At 49.5% G+C, this 21,332-nt stretch overlaps 1 protein-coding gene across 1 annotated transcript in view; it reads right to left on the minus strand.

Annotated features, from left to right (window-relative positions):
* Positions 1-21,332, minus strand: part of VWF (von Willebrand factor) — a 138,187-nt gene that overhangs the window by 86,106 nt on the left and 30,749 nt on the right. Inside the window, exons 7-13 of the mRNA XM_033116665.1 lie at positions 14,845-15,061; positions 13,020-13,142; positions 12,032-12,143; positions 10,939-10,985; positions 3,175-3,311; positions 2,580-2,718; positions 1,361-1,461 (exon numbers count right to left, since the gene is read on the minus strand). Coding sequence (XP_032972556.1) covers positions 1,361-1,461; positions 2,580-2,718; positions 3,175-3,311; positions 10,939-10,985; positions 12,032-12,143; positions 13,020-13,142; positions 14,845-15,061 — 876 coding nt within the window. The remainder of the gene's footprint in view (positions 1-1,360; positions 1,462-2,579; positions 2,719-3,174; positions 3,312-10,938; positions 10,986-12,031; positions 12,144-13,019; positions 13,143-14,844; positions 15,062-21,332) is intronic.

Below are 21,332 nucleotides of genomic sequence, written 5' to 3' on the forward strand. Positions count from 1 at the left end.
GTAGTTAATTTGGCACCCTCTCAGGGACTTTAAACCAAGAGATGGTGTCCGAGAAACCACAGATGCCCATCACAGGATTACCCCAAGGGCCCTGTGGAACACGTGACCCGGGGACACAGGAAGGGGCTCTCCAGGGTATTTAGGAATGACACAGGGCAGCGTGGTCTTGGGACCCATTGGAGGTTTCTGAGACCCTTTCAAGGTGTCCTGCAAGGCCAAAACTATTTTCATAATAACCTAAAGACATTATCAGGCTTTCCCCTTCTCATTCTCTTACAAGTATGCAGCAGAGTTTTCCAGAGGCTACCTGACATGTAATATTACAAAAGATTGAATGCAGAAGTGGATGTAAGATTCCAGCTGTCTTCTATTAAACCAACCATTAAAGAAATTTGCAGAATTGTAAAACAATGATATTCTTCTCACTACTTATTCTTGTTTTGGAAAATATAGTTATTTTTCAAAAAAAAAAACATATTAACGTGTAGTGGGCTAGTTATTTCTAAATGAATTCGTAAACACATATCTTAAATGTCTCTGATTTAATTTCTTATCTGGTAAATATCAGTAGTTGGGACCTTCCTGAAAGATCTGGAAGTCCTCAATAAATGTTAAGAGTGCAAAGGTACCTGAAGACCAAAGAGTGAGAAGCACTGGCCTTGTGAGCAGGACGTCACTCAGAGAGCTGCTGCAGCTCTGCCACCAGCAGTGCGGGGCCCATCTCCCAAGCGCCCTGAGCCGTGATCGCTTTGTTTATTAAATGGCAGTGACAATACCTGCTAGGCAAATTTCCAGAGAAAAACGAATCCGGAAGCCCTGTGAAATACATGGATCCCTACCCAACTGCGAGTCTAGGACCACAGAGAACAAGAGGAAGTGGCCCGAGTCTGCAGAGGCCCAGGGCCCAGTGAGGGACCTGGTGGTTCCCAGTGTAACGCTACCCAGGCAGTGGATGGCTTTGTCCCCCGGGGGTGCACAACAGCCTTGGCTGTGAGTTCTAATCTGACTCTTCCCTTGCTGCCCACAGTGGGCACCCCAGAGACTCCCATACTCCCAGGCCTTGTCACAGCCAGGAGCCTGGGCAATACATCTGCCCTTCCCAGGCCCTCAGGAGCCCACCCCCTCTAGAGACCCTGGGGGTACCAGAGCCCCACACATGAGAACCCCCAGGGTGAACAAGGGGTGTCCAGACAGCAAACACCAGGCCCTCATAAACAAGAGAGGCCTGTTCCTCACTCTGGAGGCCTGGGGCTGGGGGAGAAAGGAATTCTTCTCCCACACACAAAGCCACTCTGCCCAGAGCACAAGGGGTACTTTGTACAGCGGGCTGCAGGGAGGCAACGCTCAGGAGGGGGCCTACCTTCACCAGCAGTCTCCCGCGGCCATCCCAGTCCATCTGCAGGTCCTCCCCATAGCTGAGGCGCACGGAGGCCATCACGGTGTGCTGGATTCGGAGGTCACCTGGAACCGAGCAGGGGCAGGATTTAGGCGGAGATGGGGAGAGGGCAGAGTGGTGGCAGGCAGATGTATCGTAGGGAGGGATGGGGTGTCTCACAAAGGACTGTAGCAATGAAAGCAATCAGTTATGGGGAAGATGGAGATGTCCATGAACCCTAAAGGGGTCTCAGGAGGAAGTGTGATCAGTATGGGTGTAGTGCAAATACGGTTTCCCAAAAAGGTGCCTCCCATTCCTGCGATAGCCTGTCATTCCCCCTATTGCCACAAGAGGGCGGAAGAGTCTTATGCAACCTTAGTTTGGGACGGTGCCCTGAGCCAAGGATGTGTCTCCCCAATGCCTGAGCATTCCCTGAGCCCCTCTGCTGTTACACAATGATTCCAGGCTGAATTAGTCGTCATGACTGAGCGATGCTGTCTGCATAGCTGATACTGCAGTTCTCACGGGAAACGAGGTAGGAGGCATACTTCTTGCTCTGGGGAAACATCATCTCTTGGGGAGTCAGACACACAGTGTTAAACATACACAGGCTGACACAAGTTCACCTGCTATGGGCAGTGCCAGGATAATGGACCATGGGGTGGCCAGTGGTCATGAAGAAAAAGAAGAGGGAAGGGGTCGAAAAGCCACTTTGAGGGTGATAGTTTAAATTATGCTGTGCAAAATGGCACAGTGCAACCTGGCAAAGTCACGGGATAGGTAGGTGTTTCCCACAGGTGCCAGGGTCACCTGGCTTTGCCCCATGACATTCTCAGGTCTGACCCATCCCCAGCCATCACCCTGACCTCAGCCTCTTCTCCTTTCCCATCTCAAGCAGAACCAGACCGCCATGCCCAACCCTTAACTTGACCCTATTGGCTCAAGCCAAGTGAAAATCCCTTGTTCCCTTTTCCCATCCGTGCTCTCTCCCAGGCCTGGAGCAGCCTCCTCCTCTCCAGCGTCTAGCCATCTTCCTCTACTTGTCCTCCTCCTCCAGGAAGCCTTCCTTTCTTGCAGAAATGCATGCCAAGGATACGCAACCTGCCCTCCAAAAATAGCACCCCTCACATTTCCACAGAAGAGGCAGAAGTAAGCACTGCTGAGGGGTGGGGCGCCCGAGCCCGTGTGAGGAGGAGCGGCCTACCTTGCAGGAGGGGGATCTGGACATTATGGCCGTCCATGGCGATCGCGCCCCCGTGCTTCAGCTTCACAAGGCTGTTGTGCGGGCTGGGCAGGCGGACCGTGACTGAGCGGGTACAGACAGCATCAGGGTCATCAGCACACTGCCAGGAGAAGAGCGCAGAGTGATGTCACCGCACCCCCACCAGCCCAGCACCCCAGGCCAGGGCCCACTGACTCAGAGAAAGACCCCACCCACAGACAACCTCTGGCTTCTCACACAGGACAACTCCATTCTCACAGGCCAATCTCTGCAATGGAGCCCCCTGGAGTCGTGCAACAAGAAGGCCCTGAGCCCAGCTTCCCATGGCTCCTCTGCCCTTTCCTGTCCTGCTCTGGTGTTTTATGACCAGACAAGGCTTCTGTCTTGTCCGGTTCCTTGGGCCTATTCTTCCAAAGACAATCAGAGACTTTGATCCTCACGGCGAGCCCTGTGTACTCCGTCTATCCTCACCTTGGCTGTATCCCCATGTCCAAGCAGCTCAGGAAAGGAGACGGACCACCTCGCCCCACCCCGTCACTCCTCAGGTGCCTCCTGACGGGCACCTGGCAGAGCTCACCTGCATTGTCTCTATGACGATGGAGAAGGAGTGGTCCTGGCAGTCCTGGGCCAGCAGGTACTGGCAGACCCCACTGAAGGTGAAGTACCTGTCATCAAAGCTCTTGAAGTGGGACTGTCCTGTGACGAGACACTCCCCTGCAGGGGCACAGAGGAAGGAGGAAGAACAGGAGGAGGAGGGGAAATCTCCTAGAGTGGCCAAAGTGGAAGCCCGAACCAGCAGGGCACAGTCTCACTGAAATGCCACAGATGTTCTTCCCCACACCAGTCTACAAACGAGTTATACAAGAAGATTCTAAGTCAGGCCCCACTTCTCAAGCTGTTGGATCATTCGGTTGCATGTCCCATTTTACAGAGGGGATAACTAAGGAAAGTGACAGAGCCACGCTCAGTTACTGGCAGAACCAGGACCAGAAACTGCAGCTCCCGGCTCTCAGTTCCCCGCAGCCCCCAGTCCTTCCCCACCGCTGCTCCCATGGGTTCTGGCTCCACTGCGGCCAGGCACCCGGAGCCTGCAGAGTGCTCAGCCCGGGAAGAGGCCCTTCTCTGCACTGGCATTGTGGGGGCTCCGGGACACGGCCCCACCAGGGAGACTCCCTGGAGGCAAGCGGGCAGGAAGGCCAGCCTGGAGGGGTGAGGCGGGGTCCTCTCCCAGCTCAGCAGTGCAGAAGCCAGCACCCCATCCTTGCCCCCTCAGCTGAAGGGCGGCTCTAAGTCCTCCTCAGGGCCACGTCCATGCTGTGACTTCAGTCGGGCCAATGGGGGGCCAAGAGGTCATCTGCCCACGATCTCATCAACGCCTTGGCCAACTCCCCAGCCCAGGCTGACACGTGTGTGGGTGGGTACGAGGACTCCCCTTCGTCACCCTGCAACTCAGCCCTCAATTCACCCCCCCCCCACCAAGCCGCTACTTCATCCTCCCCCAGGCTCAGAGTTGCTGACTCAATGCACCTGGAACCAGAGATCACACATCCTGGAAAGGTCTATGTGGGGGGGGGCCGGGGGGGTCTCTGCTACTGTCTCCAGTGATCCCCACAGGTCCCACCCCAACTTAGGGCAACCCCGTCTCCAAGGCCTACAATGGACCCATCAAAGCTGAAGCAGTCATCTTTCCAACCTCCCTCTATCCTCCCTTTATCCTTTATCCCTTCCTCTCATCTTTGCCTTCACTTTATAGAAAAATAAATATAGACACACACCATAGCCGGGCCATAAAGTAGAGGGCCCTCATTCCCCACCTAGACACCCCTGACCTCCAAACAGCAGAAACTTATTCTCCATCCCACCAACGTTATCTAAACCTGAAGGTTCCCCTAAGAGAGTCCTACAGCCAGTCCCACCTGGGCCCATCTCCAGGGGCTGCTACCGGGCCCTGTCACACAGTCAGGGGTCCCCAAAGGCCACAGAGAGATTCCAGCTGCGTATGTGTCAAAGACAAGCTCCATAGGCACCCACTGCCTGCCACTTCATGCCTACATTGGCACCGAAAGGCAGAGCAGACAGGGTCAGGGGCCAGGTCTCACCGCTTTGGACCCACGTGTGGCCCTCCCTTGTACGTGTTGGGAGCAGGGGCTGGGAGGCACTACGCTTTCATGGTGTGTGTCCCTCTGCCTGGTCCCCAGGGCAGCTGACCCCTTCCAGGATGGCATGCACCAGGAGGGCACACTCAGCCGAGAAGATATTAGCAGAAAGTAGGGAGGTTCCAGACCATTCTCATCCTCCTCACCTTCTGAGCTAATCAATATATATTTGGTCTTTGTCCCTGGCTCCTGACACAGAGCTTCTAAAACCCTTGGAATGGCCTTTTGTTCTAAGGAAGCCTCACGGGGCTGGAGATTGATTTAATAGTCAGTCATGCCTACATAACAAAACCTCCATGCAAGCCCCAAAACCACAGGGTTTAGAGGGCTTCTGGGTTGGTGAACACATCTACCTGTCGGAAGGTGGTGTGCCCCAAGTCCATAGGCACAGAAGCTCCCTGCCAGACTTTACCCTGTGTACCTCCTCATCTGGCTGTTCATTTGTATCCTTTATACTCTCCTTTATAATAAACCAGTAAGTCAAGTGTTCGCCTGAGTTCTGTGAGCTGTTCCAGCAAGTGATCAAACCTGAGGAGGGTGTTGTGGGAATCCTCAATGTGTAGCCAACTCAGACAGAAGTGAGAACCCAGTGCTTGTGATTGGCGTCTGAAGTACGTACGGGGCAGCCTTGTGGAGCTGAGCCCCTAACCTGCGGGGTCTGAGCTGACTCAGGAGAGTTAATGTCAGAACTGAACTGAATTGTAGGACACCCAGTTGGTGTCCAGAAAGTCAGAGAACTACATGACGGGTGGGGTGGGGGAGAAAGACACACACATTTGGTGTCAGAAGTGCTGTGAGCAGAAATAATAGATCATGCTTTCCCACTGCATTGTCCCAGAAGGGGCAAGGGTGCAGGGTCACTGTTCTTGGAAGTCAGAGCAGAACAGGCAATGAGGAAGGGAGCAGGGTCATCCTAGCTGGTTGTGAACATGCTGGAATTCCAAAGCCACTGATGTCACAACCTTTTTTTGAGTGACTATTTCTCAGAAATCACTATCATTCTACAGAGTGATATTGTCCTTCGTGTCAAATGTCTTGACCCTGTTGCGGTAAAATGGGTGGGAATTCTTCCCCCAACCTTTCTGTGTTTTCTCAGGAACACTCTTATCTGAGTAAGAAATTGGACTTTCATTATCTTTGACAATGTCCAGGAAAAGAGGGGTCAAGAAAATGTGCAAACATTTGAAAGCAAAACTTGCAGGGCTAGAATCTAATCCTCTGATCTGATTTCCTGCTCTGACCCACACTGATATGTGTTCCAAAGTTTCTTGGGAGTCAGAAATCTAAATATTTTATTTAGCTTATCTTCTTGATACAATTGAGGGATGGAGCTGCAAGCACAGGAAACCCAGGCACCTGGATGGGTGAGCTGGTAGGTAACACTTAGCCCTGGGAGCTGGACCATCAGCCAAAACATGGGCCACATGGCAACACTCACACATCCTCTCTGCCCAGGGGGACACGGGAGGACATTCCCAGCAAAAGGCAGCCCTGGGCAAACAGCTGGCTTACTGCCAGACAAAGAAGGTGGGCAATAAAAGTTTGGTGAAAAAATAAAAGCAAGTGATTCTTAAAATAGCACAAAAAGTAGAACCTCCAGAAGTTAAAGCAGATCTACTACGAAGATGCTCCCTCACTAAAATTTTTTTTTAAATCTCCCATCTTATGAAACACATTACCTCTTCTAAATAAACCCTTGTTTGCAATAAGTGAGCTTCCACAGGGCTGCTCTGCTCAGCTCATTTGCTTCCATTGTTTTCCAGACAGCTATCGAAGTACCAGCTCACAGACCTTTAGCAAAGCAACTCAGACTTCCTCCCAATGTAAATATTCACCAAAGCCTGCCTCTAAATCACAATCACATAATTTCAACCAAATGTGCAAGGTGCATTTCCAAGTGCTCTGTGGGTATCATCTCATTTACTGCTCCCTTGAGCTGGTGATTATTATCCCCAGTTTACAGAAGCAGAAACTAAAGCACAGAGGAAAACTCGTACAATGCCCCAAAGGAATCAAACAGGGATTTGCACATGGGCATCTGTCTGGCTCCAAAGCCCAGAGCACTCTACACCACCCAAAATAGCCTCATGGGTCAGCTCCTATAGTTTCTCATAAGCTTGATTGTGTGAGGGCCACGCCTGGTATTGTTCTGATCCTGGGCACACGTGGGCAGGTGGGTCTGGATGTGGAGACTGAGTAGAAGAAAGCCTAGGCTGTGGCGGTGATGTGCTGGGCTGCCCTGAAGGAGGTGTGAGTCCAGAAACCCCAACATGGGCTGGGTAGACCACAAGAGACTTTCCATAGTACGTAGAAATGCACACATTTACTGAAGAAGCATCAGCCCTGCTTTACTCATCACTCCAGGAAGATAAACTTCCTTCCTGGAGGCTTTCAAAACAGGCAGCTTGAATCCCACGGCTGAAAGCCAGGGCTATGTTAGAATGCATTAGAAATTATCCCAAACCAAATGAGTAACAAGTGTACCAAGGTCCCTCCCCTCTCCAGACCAGGCAGGTTCTCAGGCTCCCCACACAACCAAGCCCAAGGTAGGCTCCGCTCTGTCGCATTCTCCTGCCCCACCTGCCCCACCTGCCCCAGCCTCACACCACCGCTCCCCGTTCTGGGCTCCTTTGGGCCTGCACCTGAACCTGAATGAAAAAGCTGTGGCTGCGAGGATGAAAGTGGTACACACTCACTGAGTGCTTGCTGTGTGTCAAGTCACAACAGCTTCCATGGGATGAAGCTGCTGTTATCACCCCCATTTTACACATTAGGAAACTGAGGCTTCAAATGATTAGGCAGTTTGCCAAAAGTCACTCAGCTAGGGACTGGTGAGACTGTAATTCCAGCCGCGCTGCCTGAGTCCACAGCCTCGGCCCCAGCCCCAGTATTATACCCCTTTCCATGCTCATAGGATTTGGGCCACAAAAGGAAAGCCCTCCATTCATACCTCCCCAGCTCCAGAAGAGCACCTGCCACACTTCTCCATCAGAAGTTTGAAATTCCACAACCAGGGCTATATTTGTTCAAAGAAATGTAGCCCTTACTAACAGGAATGCTCCTTCCTCGTTAACTTACCCAAACATTTACAGTTTAATGGGACTAAACTAGCAGTATGTTTTGCAGAGGAAGGGAAGAGGGTCTCAGGGCTACCGAAAGGGAAGTCTGCACTCTATGGGGAAACCACAGTCTTGCCTGGGGCTGCCCTAATTCCTAACCAGAATAGAGATGTAAGTGAGCAGTGAAGAACTAAACATGTCACAGAAGCTCCAGCCCCTTTCCCATACGTCCTGCTTCCCCGAAAGTAAGACCTAGCCAGACCATCAGCTCTAATGCGTCTTTTGGAGGCAAAATTAACATAAGACCCGGTTTTATTTTACTACAATATAAGACCCAGTCTTTATAATATGATATATGATATGATATGATATGATATGATATGATATGATATGATATGATATGATATGATATGATAATATAATACCGGGTATTATATTAATTTTTGCTCCAAAAACCACATTAGAACTGATGGTCTGGCTAGGTCTTATTTTCGGGGAAACACGGTAGATTGATGCTTGCCTGGGCAATTTTTTCTCCTTTCCACTCCCCATACATAACACTCTCTGTGCTAGGCAGCGTCTAAGATGCCCCCTCATGGTCCCCACCTACTATATTCATGTCTTTTTGTGACCCTCACATCTTAAGTGTAGAATGGGCATGTTGACTTGTTCCTAGCAAATATAATACAGCAGAAGTGAAAGATGTCACTTTGGAGATCAGCGTTTTAAAAGACTGTGGCTTCTGTCTTGGCTGCTCTCCCTCACTCTGCTGTCGCTCATCCTACAGAAAGCCAGCTGTCATGTCAGGAGGCAGCCCCATGGAGGAGTCCACGTGGTGAGGGACAAATGCCCACCAACCATCATATGGTTCGAAGTGATCCCCTCACCCCAGTGGACCCTTCATCTGAGACCACGGCCCCAGCCGATAACTTGACTGAGGCCAGAGGCACCCAGCTAAGCCACACCCGGATTCCTGACATGCATAAAACTCTGAGATAGTACATGTGTGTTGCTTGATAAGTTTGGGGGTAATTTGTTACAGAGTAATAGACAGTTAAAAGTTAGTACACTCTCATCTTATTCCAGAGAATCAAATCCCAGCTCTCTATTTCTATGACTCACAACGTCAGCTTTTCCAGGGACTGTGGAGAAGCATCAACCTGCTCTTTGCTTCACTAGTAGAGCCAAGCATATCCCCTTCCAGAACCTTCCCATCAGAAGCTCTACCAACAATTATCCCACTGGGGGCACAAGACAGCCCCACTAACAGCTGAATCATGGCAAGGTGTAGAAATACACCTGTGTGCTACAGGTAGCAATGGACTGGGAGGCAGCAACCAACTAAACTCCAGAACTAGAAATAAAGGGTCAGAGGCTTTGAATATGCAGAGCAATAGCTTAGTGGTGTTGTTGGCCAAATATCAAAACAGTCAGTGAAACACAGAGTTGGAACTGGTGATCTTCCCATCAAAGCTTCAAGAAAAAAATTTTGAAGCTGTTTTCTAATTTTTGAATTGAAGACCAAGGGATTATATTGTCTGCCACAGACCAAGCATTCCATCATGTACACAGGGGTATTCAAGTAACCGTTGGATGGATGGATGGATGGATGGATGGATGGATGGATGGATGGATGGATGGATGGATGGAAGACCCTTCCTATAGAAAGTAGTTATTGAGAATTCCTAATCTGGTAGTCAATCTGACAAAACACAATAAACTAAATTCCTAATTCCATCTACTGTGGCTCACAGATCTTATACAGTGAATGGTTATTATTTAAATATTAAAAGTTTTTTCACAGGTCAACTGCAGCAACCTCATGTCTTTCAAAGGGCTCCTTAGGTCTTTCACAGGGTGTGATTATGCTAAATTGGAGCACTGACATCACTTGCAAGAGCAATCTTTTGTCCTCCCTGCTTCCTTCAAGAATTGCACAGAAGATAAACTAGCTGCTTGGCCATCCCTTGGCCAGATTAATTGACCTATCTTTAGTGACCACTTTCCATTTAGTTCCAGAATTTTCCCAGTATAGTGGGTACTGGGTAAGGTCCTAAGTGACCCTAAAGCCATAGACCCCAAATATGATCCCAGATATCCAAGCTCAGCCCCCTGCTGGCCCACCAAAGCCAATGTGGCCTCTTGGGGATACAGGGAAGGAAGCCTGTTGTTATCTGGTTGTTTGCCTTGCAATATTTTATTGCACTCTATAAACATGAGGACCCACAAAGTAGCATCTACCATGCGAGCAAAGGCTGAGCTGGTCTTTAAGTGTGGAGCCTCTCCAGAGCTCATGAAGGATGTAAAGATCTTCCTGCAAAAGGATGGATCACTGACTAGGAGGGACAGCAAAGGGAAGGACAAAAGTAGAAGTCTGGCAGTTGTGAGTTTAAGTCCTGTCTTTGTTGCTTAGTAGCTGTGTGGCCTTGGGCAAGTTATTTAACCTCTCTGGGTCTGTTTCCTCTTCCATACAATGGAAATAAATTGTACCTGCCTCATAGGTTGTTGTGATGAGGTGATACATGTAAAGTGCTTGGCATAGTGTCTAACACATAGCAAACGTCACACGAGTGACCACAAAGGAGAAAACATCAGGAGAAGAGCCAGGGTCCTTGGGGGTGAGGCAGATGAGAGCTTCGAATGGGCAAAGTTTGCAGTACGTAAAATAGAGTTTGGGGCAAAACAGAAGGGAAAGCAAAGGGCAGAGATTATAATGCAACTTTTCCTCAGTAGATTTTCCACAGTGGGGACAGGGTAGGAGGAATCATTTTGTGGCCTGATATTCCTTGCTCTTGGACCATGTCAAGGTCTTCACATCAGGCATTTCAAGAAATTCTCCCTTCAGAGAATTACCAGGCCCTTCTTCCTCTGAATTTTCCAAAGAATTTGAGTCATCTTTGTTTCATGAACCGTGGCCTTACAGTTTTTATAGCTTATGTAACCTTAACCCACTGAGCAAACAGGTGATAAGGAAAGGACAATAAAACCTTAGCTCAGATGTTTCTCCCCTTTCAGCCACTGTAGGGCTTCCCTCCACTGGCCCATGAGTGGGTTAGCACAGCTGGTACCTGAACCCAGAGCTGGGTCACAAGGGTGCATCCAGGGGAAGAGGAAACGGTGGCCTACCTGGGCAATCTTCATTGCTGCAGACCCACAGGCTGTTTCGGCAGATGCTGTTGAGGAGAGACACACACGTTATGGGTAGTGCTGCAAATTCAGGACATGGGCAGGTTTAGAGCTCCCCGCACACACCGCAGCCCCCAAACTAAGAAATCGGGGAGAAGAGAGGACCTGAGCCTAACGGGGCTTTATGGAGGTAAAGGTGTGCAGGACAGGGCTTTGGTCACAGAGGAATCTTGGAGATAATGCCTAGGGGAAGAAACCCTGCAACCTGCCAGAGAGACAGACAGAATAAAAACGTTAGGTAATCCAATGTGCCTACCCAGGCACTACGCAATCACACACACATACACACACACACACAGCTGGTGGAAGACAGGAAGGGAGCTGTCGGAAGGGGTAACACCAAGAACCCTGTTGGGCAGCCCTTGGAAACTCCTGGAAGACGGCCAAGCAGGGAAAGCCAGCAAAGGGAAGAGGCCTGGACACCAAACGAGGAGCTCTTTTTCCTGTGTGCAGAGGACAGGTGAAGTTAGCCAGAGGAAACCTCCAGAGGAGCTTCTTGAAGAAATGATTTGAGCTAAGCAGAGACGGCAGCCCAGGCTGGCTATGGAGAGCCATGGAGGGCAGGCCTGTGTGAGTTTCCATGGGCACTGCTGCCTCTTTCCACCTACGAGGTAAATGATCTCAAGGAGAGAAGGACTGTCTGTGGCTTGCTGACTGTTACATAGTCCCTTTTCGGGGAGACAGGGTCAGTTATTAAAGCATAGTTTGGGGGGAAAGTTAGATATGTTGTTTGCATGTAAAGAATCACCAGGCCCTTCTTCCTCTGAATTTTCCAAAGAACTTGCCTCATCTTTGTTTCATCCACCGTGGCTTCATTGAACCCCATCTCCTCTAGACATATCTCTCCTGTATCCTTGCTCCCCATCATTGACGTCCACACCCTCCCCCAAACCACCTGCCCCATCTCCCCCTCTTCTCCCTCAGCCCAGGCCAGGTCCTGTTCCACTTGCCATTGCCCCTCTTGCCCCAGTTTCCCCCTCAACAGCCCCTGGGCAGCTAGCTCTCCCAGACCACACTGTGCAGCCCCCATTACCAGGTGTTGCAGTCTCGCAGGAGGGAGGCGCCGGGAGGATACCGCTTCCCCGAATGAACGCAGGAACACTCGGCACTTTCCACGCAACGGTCGTCATCAAGCAGCTGTCCCTCTGGGTTCAAGGGCATCAAGGCACAGACTCACTGTCATCATCATCACTCATCTCACAAAACCAGAATCCCTATGGGTGATCGGTAGCTTAGGGCTTCTCCCAGGAAGCTCCAAGAACGTGTTCTGTGCTGTCAATCTTGCACGTTAGTGCAATATGAGGGAGGGGGATCGTTACTCTCCACTCTTGATGAAAAACCAGGAAGAGTTTTGTTCAAGGTCTTTCAGTCGGGAAGTCATGACTGTAGGTTGAGTGCTTCTCCCAGGAAGCTCAAAGAACTTGTGTGATGTCTAGCTTTCACATTAACGCCATGAGAGAGAGGGCAAGATAATTCATCTCCATTCGCCAGATGAAGAAATCAAGGCAAGCGTTTTGTTCAAGGTCTTCTAGTAAGGAAGTCATGACAAAACACACAGGACTCACTCTTAATAATTAAACAGGGTTTTTCACCAAAGCTCACAAAGTCCTTCCTGAGAAAGACTTCCAAGCTCTTTTTCAGCTGAGCTCACATGGCAAACCCAGGAAACATTTAAAAATATCTTTCTCCCAGATCCGTTCCCTGATACTTAATTGAGAAAACAAAACTGCCTCTCAGATTGGGCCTCGTGCTCCCCAAACAAAGTCACTGTTGGGGCCCAGACCATCCTTCTGTTTCCTAGGCACACACGCTTTCATGGATACAGTACAACAGGAAAACATAAATTAAAAATAAATAGCAGCTCAATCCTGACCACTTTGTACAGAGACTTTAAAAAAAATAAATAAAAGGCCTCTGATTTCAGCAATGAGGAACAAACACAAGTGGCCTTCATCTGGCTTCCCCAAGCCACGAGGACTGGCAAGGTCTTGGATTAGTAAATAAAGTGGGAAGTTTATTACCAGGGCAGCTGCAGCCATCCACACATTGCTCCTGACACACTTCATTGATGTGAAGGCTCTGGCAGGTTCTGGTGCAAGGGGACACACACTCCTTGTACTCCATGCCAGCAGGGCATGCTGGTCCTGAAACAGAAAGCTCACAAGTCTCTCCAGAGCAGTTCTCTCCGTGCAGCATCTCACAAGCCACGTTGTACTCATGCCCCCTTCGTCTGCTCCCTCTTTTTTCAGGGCCCCAAGGACCATATCCATTCACCCCAGGGACATCCTAATGGCCAACATCCCTTCCAAAACTGTCCCACCCACCCAACCCACCTCTGAAGGAACGTCTTCCATCTTGTAAGACCTGGTTAAGACCCAGTAGGGTCACCTGGGACCACCACCCTTTCTTCTTGGGCATCTGTTCTTTGTGAACAACTTGGCTTTTTTTTTTTTTTGCTCCCCTATGTTCTGTCCCTTTCAGCTAAAACTCTCTCAGGGTGATACCAAACGCTTCTAAGCTGAACATGAATGGCCTCCTGGGGCCAAGCAAAGAGTAAATGGCGTCCTCATCACATTCTCCACTGAGGGTGCCTCTTCCTCATGAACTTGGTCCCAATCAAACGCCCCACCCAGCCCGGGGCACACACCATTCACGCCCCCCTTCCCCACATGGGCGATATTCCTTCCGTACGTATTTACTTCCGCTGTGCTACAGGACTGCCTTCAGAGCTTATTACCTAAGCGTCAGCCCTCCCTGCTGGACCCCGCTACTTGCGGGCGAAGGCTCGCTCTCCTCTCTCTCTCCAACCCTGTTGGCTGACGGATGTTCAGGCCAACTGAAGGACTGGAACTCTTTTCTGGGTTTCATAACACTAAACAATTGCCACAAACCGGTTCTCCTCCAAGATACACCAGTTATCACCCCACCCTACCTCCAAAGACCTAAAAAAACAGCCCCTCCACTTTACAGAGGAGAACCCAGTGGCTAATAGCCACCTTTCTCACACCCCACAGCAAAGATGAAAAGCTCTAATGTATAAGCTGAAAAAACACAACCTAAAAAATGTGTGTGTGGTGTAAATATTTGGCCGGCTTCCCCATCTCTATCAGTCCACGTGATCTGTGTAATTATTACAGACTGGCTGTCCACCTGCAGGCTTTGATCAGTGGGAAATCTGGGGAGAGAGGAGGCTTCTTACAAGGTGACCAACCAGACAAGCTCCTACTTAATTATGATAATTTAGGGATGGTGACTCGGGACACAATGAGATTAGAAAATCAAAACCACGGGTGCCAGGAGGTGAGGTGGAGGGAATGGGGAGCATTGGGCCTGGCAGAGTGAAGGCTGATTTAATGAAAGGGAAGAACTTAATAAAAGCCTGCCAGGCTCTCCAGGATCAGCTGTGGATGGTTTGGCCACCTCCCTGCTCCTCGTCATGTCAGACAGGCAGTCAGACAGATACTACCTGAAGTTGCCACACTGCTGAGATTCTATTCGGAGGCAGAGAATGTTTTAGTGCCTACGGGATAGATTTCCTGAAGGAGTCATGAGGAACCAAGCAAGGCATGACGTGAGAACAGAGGCAGGAGAAATGACCACGGGGACCTTGAGAAGGCCTTTCAAGCCTTGCCACAGCCCTTAAGAGAGGGCACGCCCCCTGTGACCAGGTGGCAAAAGACAGGGGCTGTGCAGAAAGTGGGTCCAGAAACATGGTGGCTTTGCAGGCAGTGTCTGGCTGGGGTGTGGTAAAGGCACACAATTGTGACACAGACTGATTGCTTCCTGAGAGACACCCCAAGACAGACAGCACTCTTCCCTAGCCGGGGAGGGTGGGCAGTGACTCACGGCATGCGCTGTGCTCTGTCCAGCCATACAACACCATCCCCTGCTGGGCGCAGGCCCGGGCGTACTCCAGGAGGGCGATGCAAGGGCACCTCTGCCCCTGGGTGCACGTGCACAAAATCCTTTCACACAGGGCCACGAAAGGCTCAGGGTCCACCAGAGGGTGGCAGCGGGCGAACACTGAGGCACTCTTCAGCAGCTGGCACTGCTCCCATAAGCCCTGCAGGAAAGAGATGTCACCTCAATGAGGACGGCAGCCTGTGGCCGTGGCTTGTTAGTACATTTACTTCATGTCCCCTGAATGTGGCTCTGTGGAGACCTAGCCCTGCCCTGAAAACCGGAGAAGTTCCCTCATGGAGACAGTGCCTGGCACCTAATAGGTACTTATCAATAGTTATCAAATTAAACAGTCCATCAATCAAAGAAAAGAGATTGGACTCATGCTATGTGAAGTGTATGGAGACTAAGGTTGCAGAGCCCAGGAACTGCAGAGTCCAAGGCCCTTGAACTGGTGGCAGGCATTGTCCTCTGAGGGGAAAGAGCAGAGAAAGAAAATAGTGAAAAGGACACTGAACTTGGAGTTCATGTGGAATTCCCCAGGAGGGGAGTTCAGGGCGCAGAGTTCAGGATGCTGACCAGCCTCTGTTTTGCACTGCCCCAATCACCTCCCCTACCTGACCTTGGTCCCCTACACTATAAACGAGAAGGTGGGACAAGGAGTTTTATAAAGTAGAGATTTCTGGGCCTTACCCCCAGAGATTAAAATCCAGTCTGACGGGGATGGAGTACACTTTTTCAAACATTCCCTAGGTGATTCGTGGGACCAGACGGAACCAGTTCCCATCACCAAACTACGCTAGGATTCTATGAACTATACCAGAGATGTCCTTTCGGGCAAGGGCTATTCCTGGGTTTTACCAGCCTGTTGATCCCCTCAACGCAATGACACAAGGCAGGCTTGGAGCTGTTGTCACTGATTACTCCTGAACACATTAGTGTAAACACTCCTATGCTGCATTTGTAAACATCTCTGCATTCTGTGTTTTAATGATTCTAAATGCACATCTTTTCCACAGTTTTATATCTCTGAGATTGGAGTGCAGCTTACAATTGATATTACACTTGAATTGGCAGCTTTTTCTTTCTTAGTGATATATATGGAACAATGATGTGTCTTAGAATCGACGATGTCTTTGATTTGACACGATACAGTATTGTCGCTGGAAATGACCCCCACTGGGTGCATCATTTCTTTCATGCTTAGATATGCTCTCTGACTGGAAACCAGCAGTTTGTGAAAGGACTTCAGCTGAAAAGAAAGAAGTACGTAGGGCTGAGCCCTGGAGCGTAATCCAGAGCAAATCCAGTCTGCTCACACTGTACAAAGGATGGCCAGAGCAAGCCTGCAAAAACCAAGAGCCAGGAGGAGCCAGGGTCTGGTGGGTCTTGTCTTTTGGGGCACCATAGAGAGCATGGAGGAATAGAAATCTGACCTAGCACTGCTCAGCATCCACAAGACACCCCGGCAGCACCAGGGAGACAGGACCGTGCTCTGGTCCTAGGGAAACCTGTGTCCTGGCGCTGAGCTGGGACCCTGTCCCCTGCCGGGACTGCACAGATCTGCCATCATAACCAGGCAGGTAAGGCAGAATGTCACAGATGCACCCTGATTGCAGCAGGCCCTGGGGGAAGAGGGAGTGGTGGTCTGGGGGCCCAGGGCCCCGATGGCCCAAGCAGACAGGCACGGCTAGTTTCCCCTGCATCTTAGAAAAGCAGCAGCCACATGAGCTACTGAACTGCAAAGCTGCATCAAGGGCTTGCAGGTGAAGATGATTAGCAGCTCTGCATGTTGGGGGCCAACTGCTGACAGCAGTACCCCCTCCGTGACCCCACCCTTCTGACTTACGTCAGGATGGAGACACCACACCTGCTGTGTGGCTGAGAAAAGCATTAAACTTGTGCCCAACTCTTCCACTCACTGGCAGTGGGGACTGATGCACAATTTCTCCCTCGTCGGAGAAGGGTGTCCTGAGTGAAATGGCAATCGACAAACGAGGACTGCTGTCATGGGCCCCGTGACACCGAGGTGTCAGGTGCTGACACGCATCCTTCCATTGGCCACCCCGAGCATTTAACACAGGAGAAACTGAGGTTTCTGAAGACAATGCCAGAAAGAGTCCTGCCCTAGACTTCTTGTGACTTCACAGGCCCAGACCCAAGTTCAGCCTCTTCCCGGTGCTGGCGCTGTGACCTTGGGCTGTTTACTAAACACTGCCTCCTCTGGAAAATGGGGATAATGAGTGCAGTGCCCACCTGAAAAGACTAAGGTTAAGACTGAATGGAATAATGCACCAAAGGTTTAGCTTCAATCAACGGCCCCATATCATCATCACGATACCCTGACCACCAGAGAAATCCCTTCCACTGTTCCTCCGGCCATTAGGCTGAGCCTCAAGCATGATGAGCAGGTCACCAGAAGGACAGAAGGACATCTTTGTCCCATCTCGACATTATCATTTCACTACTACCTTGAGTGCTCCATGGCGAACCGAGGATCTGCTTTTGTTAATCTTTGATTTGGGAGGGTCACACCCCTACAGAACAAAGTGGGTTTCTTTCTAATGCGGTATGGGGGAGGCCCCACACTGCTTTGTAATAGGCAGGTCTAAGACTCTCCTGAGGCTCAGAGGAGGAGGCTGAGGCCTGTGGCTAGTCCTTTCCATTCTGCCAAACCACCTGCCACTCAGAAAGTAAGGTTACTGGACTCTTAAAGGGCAGCTGAGGGCATCCCTGAGAGGGCCAGATGCTCAGCTCTTGCCTACCTCTTTCTCCACCCACAATTTGGAACCAGGGAACATCCAAAAAGGCAACTCCATGGGTCTTTTCCAACGATTGCTGCCATCACCTGGGCTGTAGGATAGTGGCTTGGAGCCATCCCTACACCACAGGACTAACTCCCGCAGGCACAGGGACCAGTCACCTAGGGCTCTCACCAGCAGGACAGCCAGAGGAGTTCAGCGGCCCCTCCCCTGTCAGAGCAACAGTGGGCAGGTCCAGCACGGCCCATCTCCCCTTGGCCCCAGTCTGTGTTTTTCCTGCTCAGAGAAAAAGTGGGAACAGTACTCTAGCATTTCCTGGGAGGTCCCTTGAGGCATTAAATGGTTTACAGAAAGCCTTAGTAAGAAGGGTGTTTTCTGATTATTCATCTGCAGGATGGGAGTGGATTTCTATAGAAACAGCCACCTTCCTTCTTAGAACAATTCTTTTGGCCTCTACGTTTGCACCTGAAATCTGGCTAGGATTTCTTTCTCGGCAGAGACAAAAGGAAAAGTCTGCCCCATCTTGCCCTCCAGTCTTCCTCTTCAGCCCTGGCCTGCACTTGGCCTACTAGGGTGACCACAGTCTGAGAGCCAGGCAGGACTGCCAGACCCCATAGCTGCAGCACGGTGTCACATCTAGCTTATTATCCCTGCCTCCCAGGCTTCTCCATTCCACCACAGGTAGCCTTGCCTTGTCAACCCAGGCCCGTTCCTGAGACAAGACAAGACATCTCCACAGAAATAAGCCCAAGTTGGAGCCGACATAGTATCCTCTCAGACCCAGGGTGAGGACATCAGCAGGTAGGAGGTGACCAAACCTTCACTCAACAAGCATTGGCTGTGTGGCTTCTAGGTCTCCAGAAGCGTGTCCAGGTCGATATAAAAGGCAAATATGACTGTGTCCCACCCCAGCTTAGAGGGCCAAGTTCCGGCTTATTAGGAAGGCAACGAAGCCAGGCCTTCCTCTGACGCCTGCCTACCTGTCCAGTTCATCTCTCTCTTCTCCCCATCTCATAACATTACTGATGGTTTCCTGAATAAACAACATTGTTTCAGAGACTACCTCATCGCTCATTCCCACAAACTGACCTTTCAGAGGCCTGAAGACACGTTCAAAGAACCCAAACTTCCTCAGAGAAAGGTGAGATAAATACAATATTTCAGATTTGGAAACTGAGGCATGGAGAGAATGAAGAATTTACTAGGTCAGCAGTTCCAAAAATCTAGTCCAGGGATCCCTACAGACTCTCAAGATCCTTTCAAGGGTCTAACAGGTCAAAACCATTTTCATAATAATACTAAGATGCCATTTGCCCTTTTTGCTCTCATTCTTTCGCAAGTTGACAGTGGAATTTTCCAGAGGCTATGTGATTTGTGATAACATAACAGACTGATTGCAGAAGCGGTTACGAGAATCCAGCTGATTTCTCTTAAGCTGGACACTGAAGGGATTTGCAAAACTGTGAAACAATGCCATTCTTCTCCCTAAACATTTTTTGCTTGGAATTTATAGTTATTTTTATTTAAAAGATGTTATTCATGTTAAATATAGAGGATGCCAAAAAAAATGTATGCACATTTTAAGAAAAGAAAAAAATGTATTAAAATTGTAATACTCAATATATACCGATAACAAAAGATGAATACAAGTCACGTTTGACTTCTGCAATTACAAGAGGTACTCAAAGTGGTTACCATCAGCGTAATTTTAATAGTTTTTTCCTTTCTTAAAATGTGTATGCATTTTTTGGCACCCTCTGTATAATGTTTATTACTTTTAAAATTAATTGATGTTTTAAGTTGCTCAGTTTTAATAGCTAATATAGTAAACATCAATAGATACAACCCACATGAACAAAATCTCTTTGGCATCAATCGTTTTTAAGAGTGTAAAGGGGTCCTGAAATTAAACCTTTTGCAAACTGCTGGATTAGTGAAAGGGTGACAGAATAGGACTCAAACCATGATTCTATGCACAGGCCAGTTGCCTGCCACCAAACCACTATTTACATGGTCTTTCCCGCCCTTGATGCACTCACCCTTCCTCACCTTGTTTCCAAACAATCAGATTAGAAGACAGTGTCATACAGGGCATATAGTACAGGTTTTAAAAGGTTGGTTGGGCTGAAGTCCCAACCCTCTCACTACCCAAGTGTGTGACTTTAGAAAAATTACGTCCCCTCTTGGTACGTTTATTTCCTCACCCATTAATGAAGGGTGTGGAAGGGATTGAAAGTTGTCCAGGATACATTCCTCCCTTCTTTCTTAGTCAGTTTTCCATTTTTCCCTGGACACATAGCCAATGGGAATAAAGATTCCATTTCTCAGCCTCCCTTACAGCCAGAAATAGCCATGTGACTAAGCTTAACCCAATAGAATATAAGCAGAAAGGTCATGTGCAACTTTCAGGAAGTATTCTCACAAGGAGAGGGTGCTTCTCAGTCCCTTCTCTTCCTACTGCTGGAATGTGGTTGTGATGCTTGAGGCTTGAGCTGCCATCTTGGACCATGAAGCAGAAGCCCCGTGCTGATGACAACAGAGAAATGAAACAGAAGGACCTTGGATCCCAGCATATGGATGGGATCCTATACCAGACCTGGACATCCCACCCCACGCTTCTTTACAATGAGAAAGAAATAAACTTCTACATTGTATAAGCCATTATTACTTTAGGAGTCCTGTAACTCATAGAGGAACCTACTCCTAACATAAATCGCAATACCTACCTTAGGTGGATGCCACAAAATAAAATTAAATGAAATTACACAGGAAGGCAATCACGGACTTATAACTGTTATCATTAGCAGGCTGTCAATATTAGCCAAACAGCTCGAAAATGGTTTCTCCTCAGCTCCCTGCTAAAACATTCTGGCAGGGAGACTAAAGGATGGTCGGCTAATTGACACACTTCCAGCATCTCCCCGCTCCAATGCCCGGCATCGGTCCCTTCTATCTGCCTTCATCGCTTGTCTGTGATACCAGAAACAGCCAGCGAGCTCCAGCCCCAGCCCCATCAATCTTAATCATATTTTCAGTTCATTAAAGAACGCCAGGCCTCTTTCCTGGAGATGCCACGCTGGTTGGAGGGGGAGAGAAAAGAAGCACATTTCCCCCGTGGCAGAGGAGTAGCAGCAAGAGATCTGAAGCTTAGCTATTGTGTTAGACCCCAAACAGCTGACAAAGGAGAAAGGAGGGAAGCATTCTTAGGACTGAAGTGAACAAAGAAAGGAGAGGCTAATGTATGAAGTGCAAGATTGTTCAGCGAGGCCCTGATCTTTCCAGCGCTGGTGTGGGTGCCCTGCAACTGCCCCTGGAGGAGGTGTGGAGGCGCCTAGAGCCTGAACTGGTCCAAAGTAGTGGGTTCAAGAATTCACCCCTGGGGCAGGGCATCATTTCTCATTGGTCAGCCTGCAAGGAAGGGTATGGGCGGGTTGCTGAGTCTATTTATAACTCCTGACTGGCCTGGGATTCCCACCCACATTCCAAAAGCAGGCTCGCAAAGACCCCGTGAAACTGGTTGATAGATTTCAAACAAATGGATGGTTTTTTCAGAGTTAGACATTCCTCTCTCTGAGATAGGGTACAGCCCTCATGAGAAGTAGGGTAACTGGATATGTCAGAAGTCCCCAACCCCCCAAAGGACCTTCCTCACCCTCTGCCCTCATCTCTTGG

Source organism: Rhinolophus ferrumequinum, chromosome 10, assembly GCF_004115265.2.
Source record: "Rhinolophus ferrumequinum isolate MPI-CBG mRhiFer1 chromosome 10, mRhiFer1_v1.p, whole genome shotgun sequence".
Lineage (NCBI taxonomy): Eukaryota > Metazoa > Chordata > Mammalia > Chiroptera > Rhinolophidae > Rhinolophus > Rhinolophus ferrumequinum.